The 13,458-nt window shown below is 42.4% G+C and overlaps 7 protein-coding genes across 7 annotated transcripts; all 7 read right to left on the bottom strand.

The window, feature by feature from the left end:
• Positions 1-94: 94 nt before the first annotated feature.
• On the bottom strand, positions 95-1,708 carry LSM04_001766 (DEAD/DEAH box helicase domain; the record flags this gene model as incomplete). Its single annotated transcript, XM_067334301.1, has 1 exon — positions 95-1,708. The coding sequence occupies one exon, from the start codon at positions 1,706-1,708 to the stop codon at positions 95-97; it is 1,614 nt and encodes a 537-aa protein (XP_067193287.1).
• A 383-nt stretch (positions 1,709-2,091) lies between these two features.
• Positions 2,092-2,682, bottom strand: LSM04_000377 (PUA domain; the record flags this gene model as incomplete). Its single annotated transcript, XM_067334300.1, has 1 exon — positions 2,092-2,682. The coding sequence occupies one exon, from the start codon at positions 2,680-2,682 to the stop codon at positions 2,092-2,094; it is 591 nt and encodes a 196-aa protein (XP_067193256.1).
• Positions 2,683-2,968: 286 nt separating this feature from the next.
• LSM04_004184 (Zinc finger protein DZIP1) lies at positions 2,969-4,837 on the bottom strand (the record flags this gene model as incomplete). Its single annotated transcript, XM_067334299.1, has 1 exon — positions 2,969-4,837. The coding sequence occupies one exon, from the start codon at positions 4,835-4,837 to the stop codon at positions 2,969-2,971; it is 1,869 nt and encodes a 622-aa protein (XP_067193330.1).
• A 226-nt stretch (positions 4,838-5,063) lies between these two features.
• LSM04_002339 (uncharacterized protein) lies at positions 5,064-8,186 on the bottom strand (the record flags this gene model as incomplete). The annotated part of the gene is made up of 1 exon (XM_067334298.1): positions 5,064-8,186. One exon carries the CDS (start codon positions 8,184-8,186, stop codon positions 5,064-5,066), a length of 3,123 nt encoding a protein of 1,040 aa, XP_067193297.1.
• A 246-nt stretch (positions 8,187-8,432) lies between these two features.
• On the bottom strand, positions 8,433-10,617 carry LSM04_001119 (uncharacterized protein; the record flags this gene model as incomplete). Its single annotated transcript, XM_067334297.1, has 2 exons — positions 8,433-8,437; positions 8,814-10,617. The coding sequence occupies 2 exons, from the start codon at positions 10,615-10,617 to the stop codon at positions 8,433-8,435; spliced, it is 1,809 nt and encodes a 602-aa protein (XP_067193272.1).
• A 634-nt stretch (positions 10,618-11,251) lies between these two features.
• On the bottom strand, positions 11,252-12,157 carry LSM04_002623 (PSP1; the record flags this gene model as incomplete). The annotated part of the gene is made up of 1 exon (XM_067334296.1): positions 11,252-12,157. One exon carries the CDS (start codon positions 12,155-12,157, stop codon positions 11,252-11,254), a length of 906 nt encoding a protein of 301 aa, XP_067193303.1.
• Positions 12,158-12,514: 357 nt separating this feature from the next.
• On the bottom strand, positions 12,515-13,345 carry LSM04_009589 (GTP cyclohydrolase 1 type 2/Nif3; the record flags this gene model as incomplete). The annotated part of the gene is made up of 1 exon (XM_067334295.1): positions 12,515-13,345. One exon carries the CDS (start codon positions 13,343-13,345, stop codon positions 12,515-12,517), a length of 831 nt encoding a protein of 276 aa, XP_067193444.1.
• Between the last annotated feature and the right edge of the window lie 113 nt (positions 13,346-13,458).

Here is a 13,458-nt window from a genome sequence, read left to right as displayed (position 1 = left end):
ATACTGCAGAAAAAAGAAAAAAAACGAAGGAAACGAAAACGAATAACCGCACCCCCATAATCCGTGTCCTCCTTCTTGTTAATCTTGCTGTTGTCTACTCAGATAGCATCAAAAGTTGTTCCACGTGCTCCATGCGTCCTGGTGTGAAGGGGAGTTCGATGGCGCTACAAACCGTGTGCATGGCGCGGGCGGCGGCGGGCGGGTGAAGGACGATGACATCACCGGCGGCGCCCATGCGGCCCGTACGACCGGCACAGTGCACAAAAGCGGCGGCGGGTGGACACGGGCCGTAAAGCACAACGTGAGTGATGCCGCCAACGTGCAGTCCGCGACTTAACGCGTGGCCGCCAACTCCCGCGAGGAGCCGCCCGCCAACAAGCCGCGCAACTGAACTGTCGTCCCGCACGCACACATCGCGATCGCCAGCGACGATGGGACCGCGGCGGCCGCCGTTGACGTCCACGCGTGACTGCAGCGGAGCGGCGACTGTCCGGCCGGGGGACGCCTGCAGCCACCGCCGCACCTCCGCGGCCGTCGAGCCGATGGAGTTCAGCAGCCGCGCCACCTCCTCCACGTCCCCGTCGGCAGTAAAGACGAGAATGCGGGGGTTGGGTTCCTGGCGACAGATCAGACGTGCGATCAGTTCTAGGCATTTCGGCAGGGGGTATCTACTAGACTCAGAATAAAAGTAAAAACTAATCGTCTGAGGAATGGTGTGTTCTACAAAACTTGTCGTCAAACGTACCGCCTTGTCATTCCGCATCCAGGTATTAAGGGCTTGGGCTGTGCGGCCATCTATGGTAGCGCTCGCAGCAACTAATTGCGCCGGAACTTCTTCAGGACGACTACGGAATAAACGGTCCACCAAATTAATTCCACTAATTATATGGCGTCCAAATTTCACTTCAGATGAAAGAATTAGATCAGCTTCATCTAAAATTACGCAATCTACCTTACGACGTAATTTCTCCCCCAATATGGTAGGACTAAGGCGTATAATATCAGCAATTCGTTGCGAAGTACCTACCAATACGTGTGGTTGAATGTTGTGAATTTTTGCCAGTTGCGTTTCAAGTGGAATTTTTTCAATAGCCACTTGAACTACCTGTGAAGTAGATCCACCAAAGTGACGTAACCATTTATCATACTGTAATGCTAGTTCCTCTGTAGGAACAAAAATAACAGTATGGAGACGGTAATTAATATTTTGTCGAGCTATTCTGTTAGCACAGGCAAGTGCAATACCGAAACTTTTTCCTGTACCTGTCTCAGCATGAGCAATGACATGTTTACCTTTAAGAAGCATTGGGATTAAAGCACCTTGCAACTCTGTAAGTTTTCTTATTTTAAGTTTTTTTAACGCTAAAACGAGAGAAACACAAAGTCCCGCTTCACGTGGAGAAGTTTGCGAATAAAATAACGGATGAGCCTCGTTATGGTTTGCAATGTTTCCAGAAGTAGAAGTTAACATTTGGGCACACCCAAGGCGAAGTTGAATCATTTGATGTTTTTTTGACACTTGAGGATCATGTGAATTCTCTTTATCCTTCTGGGTGTAGAAGTACTTCTGCGATGCAGGCAAGTTAGCAGCATGAGCTTCCCCCGCACCACCTTTAAGATAGTTCTCCAAAAGAGAAGCCACAGAGCCACCGTACGCGACTTTAGACCCACGCAAGTACTTTAAACAGCACACACTGCAACGTCTCATCACATACTAAAGAGTCCAATGGACTTGTAAGGCTCTAAGAAAAGAATCAAAGTGAGAAGAGAGAAGTAAGAGAATCATAGAAGAAAAAAAAAAGAAAAAAAAAGGATAGAGAGATTCAAACACACACATATACACAACCATAAATAAATACATACAAACATACGCGAACACACACTTGTAGACAACAATAAGGTATAATAATAAACACCAGAAAGTAACAAGAATAATGACAATAACAGTCCAAATATATTTCATTTGTCTCAATTTTATGAGAAAAGTAAATAGTTTTCTTGGGTGAATCCAACCACTTCTTTTCTTTTTTTTTTTTTGGGGGGGGGAGAAGGGCGGTCTTCCCCTCTCAGTTCACTTACCCGGGACACACCTTATTTGGCCCCAATGTGTGAGGAGCTTAGCACACGATTCATCCATAAACCATCACCAAGGTGATGTATATTCTCAATACACGGTCCACTGTTTATTCGTTCAATATCATCAGATGACATGAGCATCTTTCCTATTGCCACTGCGTGCTCTTTGCCTTCCACATGTACGGCAACTATCTGACCAGCAGCAATATCTGGCGTTATGCTCCCACCTGCAGAGGTGAGTCCTGGACACATAACATTCGCCCCGGAGACGATATACTTACAACCACCGATATCTACCTGATGTCGTGGTAGAATAAACGGATACTTGTGAAGAAGTTTTAAATGAGGTATGTATGGACCGTTATGGTGGCTAAAGAATAGAACCTCCGGCTGTGCGCTGACGAGAGTAACACAGTGTACATGGTCATGACAACGTACCAACATAATATCAGACTTCTTAGGGAGAATATCCTCCCAATAATCTGCCAGTAGTGGATACTGCTCTGCCAAGTCTCTGCGTACCTGTGCTTGTTCTTTATTATTACTGTTTGCAATTTGTGCGACATTTTGCAATGTAAATTTCTTAAATAAGTCTGCCGAAGACATCTGGATCTCCCTTTTTTTTTTTTTTTACTTTAACGTTAATTTGCTTGTTTTATTCTATGTAGATGGTCAGTATTGGTAGAATATTAATGGAAAAGGCAAAAAAAAAAGGAAAAAAAGGAAATAAGAGTTACAGAGAAGTAGGAAAAAAAAATCAAATGAAATATCTGTACAAAGGGCAGTATTTATTATTATTTTTTTTTTGATTTATTTCATGATGTCAGCGATAAATTTCTGCCAAGTACTCTTTTTCCCCCTTATTTCTTAAGCGCACGGTGAGGCTTTGGAACTAAACTGGAGTTCCCTCTGATGAGACCTCTTCACTCCCCTCTTCCAGCAATAATTGTAATTGTTTTTGCGTTTCCTGTAGCATTAGCGAAGAGGCTCGTAAGAGTCCTGTACTTTCAGGAGACCCAGGTTCGCTAGATGAAACAACTGCGCACTTGTGCTTCGAGAGGAGACGTGCAACAACAGAACTTCCGCATTGCGTACACTTCACAAAACGTAGTTCACACCCCTCCTCATGGGCGTTTAGCTGTTTTACAGGAAAACGCTGACGGCAGTGTTGACATGTTGCTTCTTTTAGGGCATCTTGTGAAATGGTAGGAAGGGGTGGAGTTGTAGAGAGATGTGGTATAAGCGACTGTTGTTGGTATGAATTTTGTTTTTCTTGTTCTAGTTTTTTTTGTTGTTGCGCATATTCCGCCTTTATCTTATCTATCATTGTTGCTACAGACGCTTCTAAGGCTGTCCGAGCATCATTTTGCCACTGCAAAAGAAAATTTTTAACAGTCTGCAATTCTCCTTCCTGTTCCTTTACCAGAGATGATTTAAAGTTTTCAACAGATTCCTCTACACGTCGAATCATAACCTCAGTTCGTTGTAGATTGTTTGCAACAGCATTTTCAAGGGATTCACGCATCGCATCACAAGATGCTGTCATACGTGACTGTACCTCCTCCATCTCTCTTCGAAATGCATTCATAACATGATCAACCTTTTTTTCTCCTATCACTGCTATAGAATCTTCACCATAGGGTAATGATGGCTGCTGCTGCTGTTGTTGTTGTTGTTGTTGTTGTTGTTGTTGTGATAGTGGTAGTAGTACAAGTGGTGGTTGCTCTTCCTGCTGTTGTACTTGTTCTGATTCTTTCTCTTCTTGTCGCAGTTGTCTCAACAGTATCGACCAATCTTCGCGGCGGTGATTCTTGCCTTGTCGGGGTACCTTAGCGATATGTGAAGAAAACGACGTAGCGTCAGAAGTGTCACTATTCCACGAACTACGTTGACGTGAGTGTCTTTTGTGGTGCTTTGTATGTAAGGAACGTGGACGACCAACACATTCCTTATGTTGAAGACACACCCCTGGACTGTGAGATAGAACCTGTAATGAGGGAGGAGTCAGTTTCTCCATATTATCATGCTGTTTTTGTTGTTGTTGTTCTTGGTGTTTCATCTCCTGTGTGGAAAGAAGTTTTACATATTCCTGTAGTCGGTTTCGCTCAATCACTAGATTTTTTTCAAGACACCGAATCGTCGTTTCACACTGTATTAGGCGTTGTTCAAGACTTTGACACTTTAACTCAAAAGTATCACGTTCCTCCCGAAATTTGAGTGCTTCACGACGGGATGCGTCTAACTTCGCCTCCAAGTTATCCAAAAGTTTCGAATTAACCTGTTTTACCGTAACATTATTTTGTTTTTCTACTAACTGTTCTTTAAGTACAGACTGTGACCATAAAGTAAATTGAAGGGCAAGCTGCAATACACATAAAAGTTGGTATAAATCTGCAGAACTAGTGGCAGGGGCAGTAGCGCTGGCAAGGTTACAATCTGAAACAAGAGAAATCATATTCTTCATCAAGTGCAAATCTGGTTCGTTTACGCGGTTTGATGGTACATCAATGCTACGCAGATGTGTCCAGGGAACCTCACGTGTACTAGTAACGTACCGAAATGAACGTAAGCGTTCAGCTACACTCATTTCACGTTCCCCTAATGCAACGGTTGTAATGTATCTTAATGTTTCCCTTTGTCCTTTTTTTTTCTCTCCTGTAGTAATATTCTTTCCCTTTAGTGTCTTCGCCAAAAGAAGGTGGTGACGATATGTTTTTTCAGCGAGAAGAATATCTGAGAGAATGCAGTTGAACTGAAACATTGTGGCACATAGAGGCGCAGAGAAAGAGAAAAGGAAAGCGAAAAAGTGAGCGAATGAGAAAAAAAAAAAGAGACATACTCATAAAAGAGCAATACATTGTACAGGAGACCCAAAAAAGAAAAAGACAGCTCACCCCACACTCCATCAATGAAAACAAAAAGAAGATGAAATGCACAAGCAAACATTAACATAGAAAAAACGAAAGACTCCCTTGTGTGTCCATCCTTCACGAGTTGCGTCTGCCTGTGATGGCGTTCGCCCCACCCATGACGGTCTGCCCCACGACCTGCAGGCCCTTCCCGACCCCACGCGCCACAAACTTCCCGGCGGCCTCCAGTCCAGCGGCGGGGGCGGAGCGGGCGGCGGCCTCCTCCCGGCGGGCGACCCACGCGAGAAGTTCCTCCGCGGCGGCGGCGGGGTTGAGGGGGAAGCGGGCGGCCAGCGGGAGGCCCCCACCGACGGCCGCCGCCATCCGCCGCTGCCACACCGGCACCTGCGCCCCCGCCAGCGCCGCAAACTCCGCCACGCACGACCGCAGCGTCGCAAAGTCCCGCGATGCGCCGCCGCCGGAGTCGAGAGCGCCGGCGAGCGCCCGCTCCAAATTCAACGGCACCGACACACACACGTGGGCCACCACCGTCCCCAGCACACTTCGCATCACAGAGGCCTGCAACACCGCAGAGAGCTGTGGGATCATTCCAATAATATACTCCATGGTCTCCACAAATCCACGCGCCACGTCATCATCATCGTCACCGCTACCGCGAGGATTGGCCTGCACTGTGCCCCGGCGTACCTCAATTAATCGCTTCCAATACTCAATATCCGCCGTCGGTTTTAATCGATCATCCGTCTCCATAATAAAGGCATTAAGAAGTTTGTCAATACCCTTCTCTACTGCTTTCTCAAAAAGTGCGGCGGAAGTAGCTAAGAGACGTGGTTCACCAAGTTTTTCCCTTTGTCTTCCACCGTAATCACTTGGCCACTCTAAACAGAATTGCTGTTCTACACAAGAAAGAATTACACTCATCGTCGCACAAGATGTCACAAAGACAGCAAACTGTAAGACGCCCCTTTCTGGAATTGTCACTAAATGACCCTGCAATAACTCTGCTACTGTACGAAAAAGTACCGAAAGATACTTAAGGAACATTTCATCTACATTATTAAGTTCTGACTGTCGTACTACGGCTCCTTGATCTGTTACGACAATAGAATGACAGCGTGAAAGAAACCTTAATGCAACATCACCAATTGATGGAACCATCAATGCATAAGGTAATGATACTTTTCCTGAAGTAAAACCATTTGGTGAAAGAGGAAGTTCAATATGTTTACAACGATCTAAAAAAAATCTTGTAACATAGGCATTATACTCTTCAACATTTGAAGCAGTAAGAGGAAGAAGAGTATCATTGAGGACTGCTTGTGTGGCTTCCATACATGCATCCTGTAACCATGAGCTAATAATACTATCACTCATAGCCTCCACTACAAGTGAAAGAGTAAGTGGACTAAGTCTAACAGAGTTAACAATATCTACTGCAATATTTAGAAATTGACGCAATAAACGAAATACATCTATCATACGTTCTGTATAATTAGTATCACTAGCAAGTAAACTTGATACACGTCGAGCCCGTTCAGCCATAGACTGTGATAGACGATCCCACATAGAAAGAATTTCTGATGATGATTGTACATGCGGTTTTGTAGCATGATGTACAATATCTTCAATGAGTAAAAATCCTAGTGCAGTTTCACAATAACGTTGTAACTCTGCAACAAGTTCTTCTCCAGATAAACCTTCTCCTGGAAAAAAAGGTTCATAAAGATCTAATTTGGCCTGTTGACCACGGCTTTCAGCGTAGTAGTTACAATAATAAGTACCACGGCGAAGTTCCTCAAATACTTCCTGTAATGAAGCTCCATATAAAATATCTTCTACACCAGCAGATTCTGCGAAAGGTGCACGTTTTATAAATGCTCTTGAGCACTTTGACTCAATCCACCAATCTCCTTCTTGTGTTACTTCCAGTTTCTTTTCAACACAACCAGGTCTTACAGCCCCTTCCCATGTAAGTGCGGCTATACCAACAGGATGAGAAAGTTCTCGTAAGAGTTTTAACCATGCATTTAATTGTTGTACCGCAGCAGTTAAGATATCTTCTGCCATTTGTGGTACTCGATGATGAACCACATACTCTCCAAGAGCGTACTCAGCCATTGGAGTCGCTACTCGAAGTAATTGTTTTAATGATACAACAGCTCCAAGAAGTTGACGTTTACGTACACGTACCTCTACCATTTCAAGGTGTTCAGCTATTTCTAATGATGCTTGCACTAATGTACAAACTTGTGCTACATTTTCTCTTACACATCTTGATAAATTAAGATCTGCCGCCGCTCTTTTCATCTCCATTACAGAAGAACGAGCAAGTGCAGTAGCACCTCCAAGCTCTTGACCAACTAACTCAGCATCTTGCTCTGAAATAGATATACATTGTCGTGCTGCATGAAGAAAAGCAGGGTAATGCCGTTCGCATAGTTTTTCTACTTGTCCTTCATTTTCCTTTATAAATGCTGCAAGATCTTCTAGTAAAACATCTTCCTCATTACGTAGATACGCATTTTTTAATGTACTATAATCTGTAAACTCTCCGTCTACTAATGATGTCACAGCGAGATATCGTGAAGGAGCCTTTTCAAATAGACTATTCAACTCTACATCCCTTGATCGTCTCTGTTGTTGATCTTGCAACGAAGGTTGTTGTTGTTGTTGTTGTTGTTCTTCCCACGAAGAACCACCATCATCTTCACTACCCTCACTATCAGCTTCACCCCACTCATCATATTTCTCTTTTGTCAGCGATTCTTGATGTTCTGAAGGATTCTCCTCCTCTTTTTCGAGAGTCTCTGCCCGAAACCTTGCCCTGGTAGCAAGTTCCATTAACCACCCCTCAACATCTCTTACTTCTTTCGCCGAGAAACCCTCAAGTTTTACCGAGTTAAATTCATTACCTTCATCTTTTTCTGCAGTCAAAATAGCCTGTGTAGAAACTTCCTTCTCTCGTTTTTGTGTAGAATCAGACTTTCCAATAAAGAGAGTATTTTGAACAGTACTTACAGTCAGCAATTTATTAGCCCATCTGGCGTAAAAAGACATTTTTTTGGCTTTAATAAGATAAACATGATAAGCTGTCGCATATAGATGTACTTTTTTTTGCTTACCATCTCTGTAAAGACGCAAAGGTTCTTCTGTGTGATAAAGAACATGAGGGCTATCACCCATATCGCGTAAAATTATTTGTACTTGTTCATTATTTTCTGTTTCTTCGTCTGACACCATCCCTATTTCAATCAGCTCGAGCCAAAAGCCTTGTGGAAACAATCACAATAAAAAACAAAAAAAAAGAGAAACAAAAAAAAGGTGATCAAGGAGATAGATAAAGAAAGAGGGAAAGAAAAGAAAAAGGGAAGGGAAGGGAAGGGAGAGGAAGGAAGTAGACATCTCCTTGAATATAAAAATTTGATCGTACAGGTAAAGAGAGGGACAGAGTAGAAAGAGGAAAAAAAATTTATTTCTTTTTCTCTTTCAATCTGTAAACCACATTTAGTTGTCAATATTTACGCTTTCAAATACACCCTCTTTTTCTTTTTCCTTTGACTTCTACAGTATTTCTAAAGTTGTATTATACAATATTATAAAAACAAATACACAAACAAATATGGATATATATACAAATATACAGATGAATATACACACATAAACCCGTTAGTACTATTAAGTACTTTCATCAAAACAAATATTATCCCTCTCTTTTTTTTTTTCGTTTTACCCTCGAGTTAGAAGAAGTCGAGAAGCAAAGTGCTACACTTTTTCTTCCTTCTTCTTTTTCTTTCTTCTTTCCACAGTTTACGAATGGAAAGTGACGAGAAAAATGAAAGGAAGAAGAAAATGAGCAACAGCATCCACAGCGAGACTTTGTCTTACGCTGCTTCTCTGGCGGTGGCATATCGGGTACTGGAAAGTCCGGTGGATGAGGAAACTCCACAATATAATCCGTCGCATCTGGCGTGTAATCTCGCTTTGTTTCAGCAGGGGAGATTGGGGGCGTAGAGGCTTCCTTAGTTTCATGGAGTGAAACAATGGGTACATTTACCGTTTGTTCCACTGGAGGGACTTCTACATTTACAGGCTCCGGCGGCATCCAGTTACCGCACAGGAGATTCTTGAACTCTGAGTGTTCTAGAACTCTAGATGTGGGAATATACCATGCTGCTGTTCGTGGAGTAGCGAATAATGGCTCAAAAGATGCAGGTTCTACACCATACTGAGGTGATGAATATTGATTACCACTGATGTCCTTGTAGCTAGTGATACTACTTCCTTTGTTATGGTTACTATTGTTAGCGTCATCGTTTTTCTGTTTTTCATTTATTACCGAGACAGGAACAGTTGTATTCATATTCGCAGTTACTCCATGGCTTCCTGAATGTGGTGGCAACGACATCATATGTGTACGTATTGGAGTGGATGATAAGACAATAACTCCTTTTGCATCTTTCTTGACATGCGGCATCGGTGACAAAATGATATGACTCGTCTGATTCTCTTCAACCTCTTTTTCATTTACTAGAGGTCGGAGGTTTCGCATCTCATCATTATACAACGTTGTTGTCTCGACACTTCCTCTCCTTTCACTTTGTTGAAAAGGACTTTTTGTTCCTAGTTCGTCAGTTCCCACACTCTTTTGATTGGATAAATCTACTATTAACACGTTCCCTATCGTTTCATTTAACACCTTCGTTTCATCTTTTAATTTAGGTGCATTACTACGCTTTATATTGTCATGATCATTACAAGAGAGAGTTTCTACTTTTTTTTTTGTTGTTGTTGTTGTTGCTGCTGGTCGTGGTGGTGCTACTGAAGATGTCTCACTATCGCATGGAAGACCCAGACTTGATGTGGATGAAGCCACACGCCTTAATGTAGTAATCTTTTTGCTGTACGTTTCATCACGTTCAATAGTGAGAGGCCTACCACCTGTGGCTTCCTCCGTAGCAGGATCTGTCTGTACTCCCGCATTAGCACGCGTTACTTGTTGTTGCAAAGAAAGTGGTTGTCGCTGCTGTACCAGTGGAGTTAACCCACCGGGTGGAAAAGGAGACTGCAGCGGCTGAAAACGCATAACAGGAGGAGGCGGCGGCAGGCGTTGAGAAGAGACATTTGGGGAAACACCACGAAGAGACATTCCATGACCAGCACGGGTATAAACAGCACCACTATCATTACCATTTCCACTAACACTAACACTAACACCATTACCACTAACGTATGCACTTATACGATTTATACCATCACTTACATCTGGGGGTCTATAGCTGACGTTCTCATGTTGTAGTAGTCTACTCGTATCGGTTTGTCGTGAAGTTTTTCTAGAAGAAGAAGAAGAACTGCTTGCAGTTATTATTTCTTCCTCCCGATCAGATAAAAGGAGTGAAAGTCGTTTTTTAAGATTGCGTGCCAGGTTTTCCTTCTCTTGAGCCAACGCAAGTTCCCTTTCCCGAAGCTCACGTTCTTCCTGAAAAATATGCTCAAAATAAGCATCTGATGTTTCATCACGACCATTAACAACTTTACGCGTTGGCGTTAGTAGTCCTAGACTTCCTTTATCACTCCGATTCGAGCGTATTTGTACAAGTTCTTCGGTGTCATCTATAGGTTCCACAGGATCGTCGTGAAGCGAGCTTCTGTTGTTAGGTGGTACAGGGGACATAGTAATCCTCTTACCCTCCTTTTGATAAAAACTCATTGCACACTATACCGTTTTTCCTTGCCTTTCCCTTATCAACAACTATCTACAGTGTCTCTCCCTTTCAGAAGATCACTTATACTTTATACCCAATATTAATAATATTAATAATAAATGTGTCCTTATTGTCCTTGGGTAAAAAAGTATATGAATATCAATATTTATGGGTTTATTTATGTTTATGTGTGTGTGTGTATATATGTGGGTTTATACCTTTGTACCTTTATTTATTGTTACAATTATTGTGTTTGAAGATTTGGTAGGAGAGAATGGTAAAATATATATACATGCATAAATATATAAATAAATATAAATATAAATATATATATATATATATATATATATATATAAGGACAATTTAAAATAAAAATAAGAATAAAAATAAATACATTTTTTTTTTATCCACGTTCTCCGAAACAAGCGTGTACTACTCAGACCTTCATAAGCCACACCTCAAAGAGAGAGAGGAAATGAGAACGTTAGCATTGTAGGTAGGGCATCATGTTGCCTTTCTTTTTTTCTTCCTTTCTCTCTCCTTTTCACACACACACACAAAAAAAAAAGAGAGAGAAACCTAAATAAAGAAGTATCCCTCTTCCTACGATGGCACCTCCGGCTCCATCCAAATACGGGCTCGAAATGTCTTATAGAGATCCCGCACGAGTGTCCTGAAGTCAAGTCGCTGCTGCGAGCGGTAGTAAAAGGTGAGTTTCTTGCGATCAAACTGATACTCCGCGTCTACAATCGACATGGGAAGACCGTGTTCCTCCACCTTCTTCTGCGCCACCTCAACGGCCCGCTCCTCCAACTCCGTCTGGACGCCCTGCAGCTGCGAGACCTCCAGCGCCGTGGCGACCCGCAGGACCCGCCCGACACCCTCCGCCCACTTCTTCTCCCCGTCGTGGTTGTGTTCGCCGAGGGTCCAGGAGTGCGTGACGAGGCCAATGTCCTCCCCGCGATCTCCACCCACAACAACGTACTCGCCGGGGGAAACATACGTGGGCGACTCAAATTGCAAAATGCGTTTACGCTTGAATACTACAAGGACTTGACAAGGGGCGCTGTGATCCTTGGGGGGTGAACGATTACGTTTTTCCTCAGGAATAGACTCCAGCGTCGGTCGCTTGCGAATATCCGCATCGCTCTCATGGCTTAGGCGGTTTGGCCAAGTAGACGCCAATGCACCACCTGTTACCTCGTCAAGAAAACGATCATAATTGAGTGTTGCACGGCTTACTGGTGGTGATGCCATGGAAGGGGTAGCCAATATTTTGTCGTCATTATTGTACGTCTGTCGGCATGGTGTAGTCAAGAGTGTATCCATGCGAATTTCCCCACCTTCATCATGGTAGGGATTTGCACTGTCACTTATAAGGTTCTCTAGACGAATGAAGTGCTTTTCAAACATGTTACGTGCCGCTTCCAGTCGTCCAAGATCCTGGAAATAACACTCATCTATAAATCGGCGTGTCTCTTCAATATCCTTTAGTAGGGCCACGTTCATTCTTAAATTTTCTTTATTTTTACTATGCTTTTTTTTTTGTTTTTTTCTATCTCCTAAACTGCAACAAAAGAATACCCTGAATGTCTTCTCTTCTTTGATTAACAAGTAAATCTAATATATTCTCTAATAAAAAAAAAGCCTATGTATGCAGAACAACAAAAACAAAAACAAAAAAAATGAAATAATGCATTTTTCTTTTTTTTCATTACAGAAAAATATATATTCAAATACAATACATTTTATTATACATGTCATCCTAGGTATCACACTTTTCACCTTTTTTTCTCCCTTTGTCCCTTCACAATTTCGTCGTTAATGTAGTATTCCTTTCTTTTTTCTTCTTCGTTTTTACACCTTTCACCAGATGACTAGAGGATCCTTGTCCACTGCTGATACAATGACACGAATATCATTACCAAGTTTTTCCTGAAGCATTGGGAGTAGTTTTTCTCTCAGATAACCTCGCTCAGTGTTGGTATGCTCGCACAAAATAACGGCTTTCCCATCAGCATTTGCAGCGAGTACATCGTGATGACCCATCTCTCCAGAAAAAAGGACGTCCACCTTTTCTTTTAGCAAACGAAATACACCAGTACCACTACCTGCACAAATAGCCACAGAGCGAATGGGTGTCCTCTCATTCCACTTATCTGGTAGTGATACACGAGCGGTAGGTATACCCAAACCAGTCTTAATATTGTTAACTAAATCCTTCATTTCTTTAGGTTGAGAAAGTTTAACAATACGACCGTTCCCTACAGATGTATTAGCATTATTACTTTCTCCTTCGGAAGGTTGAATAGGGTAGACAATACCTTTAGTATCCAAGATAGAGGCAAGCCAATCATTGATACCATTTGCAGCTACATCCAGGGAGGTATGAGGAGAGTAAATAGAGGCTCCATGACGAATTGTCTGTAATATTATCTTCTGTTTTGGATCGCTTAACCTGAGACGTTTAAATGACGAAAAAATTGGTGGATGATATGCTACTACCACCTCAACGTTATGATTCAGGCACTCTTCCATTACTTCAGGTGTAAGATCAACTGTTAAAACCACAACACCTGAATTATTGCTTTGAGGAGACTCCACTAGAATCCCAACATTGTCCCACGAGTGATCAGCGAGAGTCAGTGGTGCAATCTCATTCATGATGGTTGCCACTCGCTTAATAAGAGATGTCATCGTCTATGTATGGATGTATGTACTTAAATACAGTTTATTAAAACAGTAATTCAATTCTTCTCTTCACTATTATTACGTGAAGTGAAATAAAAAATTAAAGACACAACAGGCAA

Source organism: Trypanosoma melophagium (genome assembly GCF_022059095.1).
Source record: "Trypanosoma melophagium isolate St. Kilda chromosome Unknown ctg17segment0, whole genome shotgun sequence".
Taxonomy (NCBI): Eukaryota; Euglenozoa; class Kinetoplastea; order Trypanosomatida; family Trypanosomatidae; genus Trypanosoma; species Trypanosoma melophagium.
The sequence above is the reverse complement of the archived record's forward strand: the minus strand, read 5'-3'. Positions and strand labels throughout refer to the sequence as shown.